The 9,088-nt window shown below is 38.7% G+C and overlaps 2 protein-coding genes across 5 annotated transcripts; one reads left to right on the top strand and one right to left on the bottom strand.

The window, feature by feature from the left end:
• LOC107609691 (psbP domain-containing protein 3, chloroplastic) lies at positions 39–1,941 on the top strand. Of its 4 annotated transcripts, none has more exons than XM_021106040.1 (9): positions 39–201; positions 291–415; positions 481–552; positions 633–713; positions 787–869; positions 985–1,060; positions 1,234–1,394; positions 1,478–1,522; positions 1,639–1,941. In XM_021106040.1, the coding sequence occupies exons 1-9, from the start codon at positions 83–85 to the stop codon at positions 1,663–1,665; spliced, it is 789 nt and encodes a 262-aa protein (XP_020961699.1). In that variant the 5' UTR covers positions 39–82; the 3' UTR covers positions 1,666–1,941. The 4 variants fall into 4 exon arrangements, with proteins under 4 accessions (XP_020961699.1, XP_020961700.1, XP_016167194.1 ...); XM_016311708.2 differs by having other exon boundaries at positions 40–201; positions 1,276–1,394; XM_021106041.1 differs by lacking the exon at positions 481–552.
• Positions 2,245–4,717, bottom strand: LOC107609579 (SWI/SNF complex subunit SWI3B). Its single transcript, XM_016311582.2, is given in 6 exon segments — positions 2,245–2,472; positions 2,475–2,627; positions 2,707–2,837; positions 3,150–3,282; positions 3,488–3,901; positions 3,998–4,717. Coding segments are annotated over 6 exon segments (1,473 nt in total). The 5' UTR covers positions 4,610–4,717; the 3' UTR covers positions 2,245–2,442.

Raw genomic sequence — 9,088 nt, 5'->3', positions numbered from 1 at the left:
AAATATCAGTAAAAAATATAAAAATAATAAAATATAAAAATAAGAAAAGTAGGAGAGAAAGAGAGAAGGTGATCTGAAAGGAATGGCTTCCGTTTCGTGGTTCTGTTGTCTTCAAATGCGACCTACGCCATGCCACTCCACCACACCCTTCGCCGCACCCATAACAACACTTCACCAACAACACCACAACCCATCTTCACTGTAAGAATCCATTTCTCATGTCTATGTTTCACGCATAACATAAGCAACGTGCTAACTTCATTATATTATTTCTTTATTCTACTCTCTAGTTCTTCTACCGGAGAGGAAGGATCATCACATGGTGTTCATAGAAGACAGCTACTTGTTCACACGGCAGCCGCAGCTGCATTATTAGCACCCGCAGCACTTGTTCCAAATGCATCAGCACTCAATGGTACGATGAGTTCTGTTTCTTAATTTGTGCTACTGTTTTTGGCAAATGATATGAACTTGTCTTAGATGTGTCTACTGAGGAGGATGTTCGTATTTACACTGATGATGTCAACAGGTTCAAGATAGCTATACCCCCAGGTGAATTCAATTCAATTCCAAGTTTAGCACTTCTTCATTTTCAGGTGCTTATAATAAATCATTCTATGTGTGTTTATTAGATTGGCAAGTAGGAACAGGAGAGCCCGATGGGTTTAAATCGATTACCGCTTTCTACCCGCAAGAGGCTTCCAATTCCAATGGTATTCATTCTGCCACATCATCATATCATTGAACTTCTTCTTAAGAGTAATTGTTGGTACCAATATGTTTCAGTGAGCGTTGCCATCACAGGGGTGGGTCCGGATTTTACTAAGATGGAATCGTTTGGTAAAGTGGAAGAATTTGCCGAGACCCTGGTCTGATTTTTTTTTTTTTTCACTTCACTTCCGATTTTTTTTTTTCTTTAATTCTTTATTTCTTCTTTGTTCCATGTAATGCTAAATTTCTCACTGTGAATATGAAAATGAACAGATTGGTGGATTGGACAGAAGCTGGCAAAGACCACCGGGTGTGGCTGCCAAACTCATAGATTGTAAATCATCCAAGGGTGCTTACTTCTACTCTTAATTCCACCTATTTCATTATGATATATATGAGTTTTTGTCAAGATTGTGTTATGAAGCATCAATTTACATTTCTTCTAGCTCCATTTCACATTGTCCTATGATATGATATGTGCTAATGTGAGAGAATAACTTTACCTAGTTGTGAATATTGAAGCTTCAGCAATGAAGCCTAACTCAACTCAAAAAATGGCTTCAGGGTTTTATTACATAGAGTATTCGCTGCAAAATCCGGGTGAGAGTCGCAGAACCTTATATTCTGCTATTGGAATGGCATCAAATGGTTGGTATAACAGACTCTACACGGTGACAGGACAGGTTTGAATTTTGATGGCCACATAATGAGATACATTGTTACTTTTATGTGCTGATTTCTGACTCTATCTTACTTCTGCATGCAGTTTGTAGAAGAGGAAACTGACAAGTATGCTTCCAAAGTGAAAAAGGTCAACTTCCGTTGTTCTATTCTTTCGGTTAAAACATACATAGTTCAGTTTGAGCGTCTAGCTTGGTGCTTTCAAACTAACTCAATTTCACCTAAACTTACACTTGCTTTCTGCAGGCTGTTGCATCATTTAGGTTCATATGAACAAAGAGTTCATGAGGGAGATATTATCTATCTTATGTTCCATGTGGACGGATGTGTCTACCTAGATATACTCTTATAAGATCCCTCGATGTTAATATTATTCCTTTTTTTCCCCGTGATATAGTAACATTGACATTATTTCTAAGCTAGAAATGGCATCCTATATACCACACTGGTATGATACTTACCACAACATTTCCTCCAATATTGTTAATGAAGCAGCATGCTTACTCTCAAGCAGAAATTCGACAGTTAATGTAGCGAATCTTGATGCACACCAGTCATCGATTTATCTTCACTTTTATTATCATACCAAAGTTTTTTAAGTCGCATCTAATAAGCGATTTCCGGTTCTGAATTCCAATATACAAGGTTTTAAGTTATATATTAAATTAAGCAGTCAAGAGTATTAGAAAAAATCTCTCAATTCAATCCATTAACAAGTTATTTGTAGATTCAAATTCTTTGTTTTGTATGGTTCACAGTTATAGCTTCGTTTTTGGTCCAGTCTTACAACTTATGGACTTATCTTGTTGAAATATGTAATATCACCCCACGTAAAAAAATTAAGATAAAAAATAAAAAAAATCACACCCCACACGTGTCATACAAACTTCCACTATAATTTTTTCTGTCCCTCTAAAAATTAGAGGAACGTTCACAAATAATAGTTAGCAACAAGATTCCGTTACATCATAATATCGTACATATACAATGCTGACTACTGTGACGCAGAATTAATATTTAGACTTGCTAAACCTAAGAACTTGATAGTCATCAATTTGTCTTTACACCATTGCCTTTGTGCGTTCTCCAGATTTTGGTGCAGATTGCTTTTGAAATAAAAGAGAAAGCTGATCAAGGAAAAGCAAGTTCTTCATTTGCTCCAACTGCTGGCATTCTTTCTCTATCATCAAGTCTGAATTCTCAAAACGAAGAAGCTTGTCTTGGATATTTTTCATCTGTACAACAGAATATCCATTATTCAGCAAAGGCTTAGCTGCATAGAGCATTATGGTAATAACTTAACAAATTACAGACCTGAACTTCAATAATCTCAGAAATTGCCTTTTCCACATCTAACTCTTCTTTTTCGAGCAGTATATTTGCATGAAATCGAGATGCTTGTGATGAATCTGAAGAGGTACCACCATTAGATGCAATACCAGCTTCTGCATCAGAAACAAAGCCATAATTATACTGAGAAAAATGAGTTAATAACTTAAATTCTTCACTTTCTGTTGAGAATCACATGAACATACTATATCAGCTCCAGAAGAAGAGGGGAGGAAGAAAAACAAACGGAAAAAATTGCAGCACAATGTATAGATTCACATAATTTAGAAAAACACGTTTCAGAAACTAGTCCAATAAGTACATGATGAAGATTGATCCATCCATTTCAAGATAATCTCCATTATGACCATTACCTTAATTGATTCAAAAGCTCGTAATCTTAAGCCAAAGATATTCATCATTCTCACCTTGTAGTGATGTGTTTCTTGGGAATGATCGATGATTTTTAGTTGTTTTGTAAGCCTCCGAGAGAGTTGCCACTGCAGCTTGTGCAGCAGAATATGCAACCTCTGATCCAGCCAGAGCTGACAGAAAAGCAGCCTGCAAATTTGAATAAGATACCTTAAACAGTTAAATAGAGATTCTACAGAAATTATTTTGTGAAGCACATAGGCAATTCAATACTGGCAGATCATTCTTCAGCAGTCCAGCAGTCACAATCCCCGTCAAGAGTTTAACAAATACTCCTCTATATAAATTGAAATCAACAAAAGAAAAAGCAGCACGACTCCAACCAAGAAATCACCTGAGCCATAATAGGGTTGCTTGCATCGGCAAGAGGGGTGAGTCGCATTCTTTTACTATGCTCGGCTGCACCACCAGCTTCTGAATCGCATTCGGCTACAGCAGCATTCTGCCTCAGCTGATTTGCAGTGTCGTCAGTCGCACCGCCATCTCGATAACGCAGGAACTGGTCCCCAAAAGGAAGCTTGATGAAATGAGCAACGCAGTCCTTCTCTGTCCTGCCACCAACATGCTGGGAAACTCTCTTCCAGTCATCACCATAATGCGTAACGGCTTCCAGAAGATTCAGAGTCTCCTTCTCACTCCAATCCGTCTTAGTCTCTTCACTTATCTCAACTCGCCTAAAATCCGAAGAACTCACACCCACTCTATAATTCCCACGAACATAGCATCTCGCACACAGAGTCAAATCATACTACACCAACCAAAAAGCAAAGGAAATTCAAAAGTTTCAATCTTTATATTCCCATTAATCCATCTTCATTGCAAAGGAAAGAGGCAAAGAAGTTACCTTATCACAAGCAAAGCAAGCAATGGTGCAAACGGCTTTGCATCCGCTGCAGATTCTCTTGGTGTTTTCTCGAACAGGTGGTGGGGGTTCGGCAGTGTTGGATCCAGATTCGGATTTGGACTCTTTGTCGTCCCACTTCAAGGGCTTGTTCATGGACGAAGACGGAAGGTAATTGATCAATCCCCATGCTTCGAGGAAATCGAAGACTCTGCGGATGGAACCGACGTCACCGACGAGGGTTTTCCTGACGTCGGTGAAGGTGATTTTTCGGGAAGGGTTGTAACGGAAGTACTTGACTATGGAGTTCCTGTAGTACTTGTAAACCCTAGGGTTCTTGGAGGAGGAAGAGGGGGAGTCAAAGAACTCGGGGAGGTGGCGGACCTCGCATTGGTGAATGGAATGTAAGGAGAACCATCTCGAGTGACTGGGGACCAGCACGAGGGTGGCTTCTGTGGAGGGTTTTGAGTCAGACAATGGGGCTTCGGGCTTCGCCGGAGAAGGTGAGGGCTGTGGTGGTTGCTTGGGAGGGGGCGGTGTGGTTTCGGTGGAAGAAGAAGGAGGGTCACCCGGTTTGGGTGGAGGCGGAGCTGTGGCGGGAGAGTTGGTGGCCATCGGATTTTAATTAGCGGTTGGGCCTTCTTTGGGTTCTTTCTTCTGTTGCAGCAACAGAGACTAATTAGCCGGTGTTGCCATATACAACTCTTTAATCCTACATCATATTACAGAAGTAGTAAGTACTATTTATGATTTTATTCCTACACTTAGGGTGAACGGTAGATCGGCCAGGATATGACTAAAAATTCAATTCGATCCGTATTAAAATTATCGGATTGAATTTAATATTTGCAATTTTTAAGTTTGGATTTGATATGTGCAAATCTTTTAAATATAATTATTCTTAAATACACTTTTTTTAAATAATAAAAATAAAATAATACAACATATATGATAATTATTAGTTGAAATAAAACATAAAAATAATATTTACTTATTTATTTATTTATTTTTACGGATCTACGGATATGCGGATCGGATATACAGATACCTACATAAAATCCGCAATCCGATCCGATAACATTGTGGACCAGATCCGATCCGATCTGATAACCTTGTGAATCGGATCGATATCCACAATTTTCGGATTGGATCTAAATAAATACCACGAATATGCGGATCGGATCCAATCAATAAACACTCCTATTAGTACACTAGACTAAATTGCAACTAATATTTTGGATATAATAATCTCGCATATTAAAGTTATACTTGCATATTAAAATGCAATTTGAAATTTTTAATTTACTCGATTTAGTGTTTAAAGTTAGATATTTATTGTTTACTCACTCACATTAGTCTTTCGAATATTTTTTATTAACTATATACTGATGTGGTATATTGATATAGACCACATATAATAGAATGATGATGATGTGATATATTGATATAGACCATGTATAATAGAATGATGACGCGTGACAAAATACGAGTTGTCCACATGTTAGACTAAATTCTCAAAGTGGTACTTGAGAATTATAACTTTTATTATCTTAATTATTTGAATCCAAAATTTACTATACCAGTTTCTAAGATTCAGTTTCAGACACCATATTGGTCCGTAGACCCTTTTTAGCACTGAATCAGCAAATAGAATGCTGCTCATGTTCTGACTTGCCACAATACACACAAGACTAAACAGTATTATTTCGTTTTGGCGCTTAAACAAGGCAAAAACGAAAAGACGAAGAAGATTTTATATAATGTGCAAACTATTTTATCTGCCTTCATTCTCCAAAATGACTTTATTTTTGCTTTATTTAAGCGTAAAAACGAAACAATATTGTTTAGCCACGTGTCTAGCATGGCAAATCAGAGCTAGCTCAACACTTTATTTGCTGACTCTGCGTTGGAAAGGGCCTGCAGACCAATATAGAGTCCAGAGTTAGATCTCAAAGACTAGTATAGTAAATTTTAGATTTGAGAAACTAAAATAGTGAAAGCCGTGAATCTCGGGAACTACTATGCATATTTAGTCCCACATGTTGCTTTGGTGTTACGTTTCTTAACATTATTTATCTATAGATCAATGACATGTCATCATTACAAAAGACTCAAATTGGTCCTTAAATTTTACAAGCAACTTTGCTTCAGTCGGTCTCGAGGCAGGGGATCTTATGTTTGGAAGAGTATATGTCGAGTTTGGGATATGCTGAAGGAAAGTTTTATTTAGTGTATTGGGGATTTGGAACAAAATCTTTGGTTTTCTAAATGAAGAAGAGAGGGGCGACTGTGTCATGAGATGGATTATGTTCACATTTTTTATTCGGATCTTCGGATCTTGGACATTTGGTCATCTGGACAGTGAAACCTTGAGACTATCTATTCTCCTCTGAATTAGTATCTGCAAAGCAATATTAACTCTTACAACCCGGATGTTTAAGCTAGTTTAGTGGTCGGTTGGTGTTGGACTGGTGCGGCTTCAAAGGTTTATGATGCTCAGTGATTATTTGTGGCTTAGTAAGAAGATGTTTAGTTGGGAGGATAGGGAAAATTGGCATTGACTTTGGCGTCAACATGTTCCAGAAAAGCACAAATTCTTGGCCTAGCTATGTCTTCGGGAGGCTCTTCCTACTGTTGCATTTCATTTTAGGAGAGCCATTTCGCACATGGATAGCTGTCCACGATGTTTCTCACATCGGTTTTACATTGCATTCGGGATTGTCCAAAAGTCCAGCTAGCTTGGCAAGCTTTAAAGATCTCCAGTCAACCAGTGGATTTGATGAGTTGGTTCTTACATAATAGCAAACAGCGCTCCTTTAGATTATTTTCTGGTCTCTGGTGGATTTGGCGTTCAAGGAATAACGAGATATTTCATCCCCACGAGCCTTAGACCACAGACAAGGTGACTAGTATGGCTTTGTCTTTAGAAAAGGAGCTCCGGAATATTTTTGAGTTGCAATGAGTTCTATCTCCTCCACCATTAGTGGTTCTTGGATTCCTCCCTCAGTAGGTGCCTTTAAGATTAATTGTAATGCTAGCTATCCTAGCAATGGTGCTCGGGTTGGTTTTGCTTGTGTTAGTAGAGATTGGAAGGGAATGTGGCAACGAGACTGTTTGGGAACAATTGAGAGTCATAGTATTCTGTAAGGAGAGTTGTTTGCTATTTGGAGAGGCTTTCTTTTAGGGGCACGGATTCAGTACACGGAAGGAGTTTGCGCACCAAAATGCCAAAAAGCTGTTTGGCGCACTAATCAACTAAAATGTATCAAAATCAAAATGTATATTTTTGTGGGGTCTTCTTCACAATTACACATAAAATAGGATAACTTCTTTTAATTTTTTTAAACGAATATATTTTACTTAATTGTTAAAAGCTGCCTCCTCTTTTAGGTTATCTTCCTCTTCTTCCTTTGCCGTCCCCCTTCCATTATCTCCACCGCCAACAACGACGGAAAAAAAGAGCTAAAGCTCCACCATTCAACACTGTGAATCTCGGTGCTTCCTTGTGTAGAACCAGAAACGCACCATGACCAATGATCCTATTAGCATTGAAACACCTTTATACACAGTACCAAAAGCACCATGACCAATGATCCTATAGCATTGAAACACTTAGTAGCAGCCTTCAACTCCTTATAACTAAACTGATTAGGAATCTTAATAATCTCAGAACCAAGTGTATCCAATTTCTTAACACGCTTGAATTTCTTAGAATAAACCCAAATCAAAACACCAGCAAATAAAGCAAGAACAAAAGCACCAGCAGTAACAACACCGGCAACCGCACCCAAATTTTCTTTACACAAACCATTGTGGCAAGAAGACGTCTTACTCTCCTTTTGTGCCACTGAAGGCGCAATTGATGGTGGTGGCGACAACGACGACGAAGAACCAGCTGAATTAGTGGTGCACGAAATTGTGATGTCCAGGCTCGAACAATCCCTGGTAATGGCTCCAGAGCTTGGTGCTCTGATCTTAATTCATAATTGTCACAACTTCGATACAACTAACCAGCAAGTGCACTGGGTCGTCCAAGTAATACCTTACGTGAGTAAGGGTCGAATCCCACGGAGATTGTTGGTATGAAGCAAGCTATGGTCACCTTGTAAATCTCAGTTAGGCAGATATAAAGTGATAATGGTGTTTTCGAATATTAATTAATAAAATAGGGATAGAAATACTTATGTAAATCATTGGTAGAAATTTCAGATAAGCGAATGGAGATGCTTTCGTTCCTCTGAACCTCTGCTTTCCTGCTATTTTCATCCAATCCGTCTTACTCCTTTCCATGGCTGGCTTTATGCAAGGGCATCACCCTTGTCAGTGGCTACATCCCCTCCTCTCAGTGAAAGATATGCTACTAGGGTTTACATGAGTAAGTAATTGATGCATAAATCCACTTCCGGAGCCCACTTGGTGTGTGTTTGGGCTGAGCTTAAGTGTTGCACGTGTAGAGGCCATTTGTGGAGTTGAACGCCAGTTTCTGTGCCAGTTTGGGCGTTCAACTCTGGTTTTGGATCCTTTTCTGATGCTGGACGCCAGATTTGGGCAGAATGCTGGCGTTGAACGCCAGTTTACGTCGTCAATTCTTGGCCAAAGTATGGACTATTATATATTGCTGGAAAGCCCTGGATGTCTACTTTCCAACGCAATTGGAAGCGCGCCATTTAGAGTTCTGTAGCTCCAGAAAATCCACTTTGAGTGCAGAGAGGTCAGAATCCAACAGCATCAGCAGTCCTTTTTCAACCTCTGAATCTGATTTATGCTCAAGTCCCTCAATTTCAGCCAGAAAATACCTGAAATCACAGAAAAATACACAAACTCATAGTAAAGTCCAGAAATGTGGAAATTTGGATGATTTCTCCATGTTGAGTTATAGGTGTTTCCATAAGGTTCACCTAAATAATTTACCTCTGCTATTGCAGGTTTCTCAGGATCATAGGCTTCCTCTTCAGAAGATGCCTCTTGAGTACTGTTGGATGCATCTTGCATTCCATGCAGACTCTGAGAGATCATATTGTTTGATGAGAGAAAAAGGGAAAGATATTTTTTTGATTTTTTTGAAATTTTTATGAAAAACATGAAAAATATGCA

This window comes from Arachis ipaensis, chromosome B07, assembly GCF_000816755.2.
Source record: "Arachis ipaensis cultivar K30076 chromosome B07, Araip1.1, whole genome shotgun sequence".
Taxonomy (NCBI): domain Eukaryota; kingdom Viridiplantae; phylum Streptophyta; class Magnoliopsida; order Fabales; family Fabaceae; genus Arachis; species Arachis ipaensis.
The sequence above is the reverse complement of the archived record's forward strand: the minus strand, read 5'-3'. Positions and strand labels throughout refer to the sequence as shown.

Coding starts and splice junctions, on each gene's coding strand:
- LOC107609691 (XM_021106040.1), top strand. CDS start 83: ATGGCTTCCGTTTCGTGGTTCTGTTGTCTTCAAATGCGACCTACGCCA. Junction 202..290: donor CACCACAACCCATCTTCACT/GTAAGAATCCAT, acceptor TCTACTCTCTAG/TTCTTCTACCGGAGAGGAAG. Junction 553..632: donor CAAGATAGCTATACCCCCAG/GTGAATTCAATT, acceptor TGTGTTTATTAG/ATTGGCAAGTAGGAACAGGA.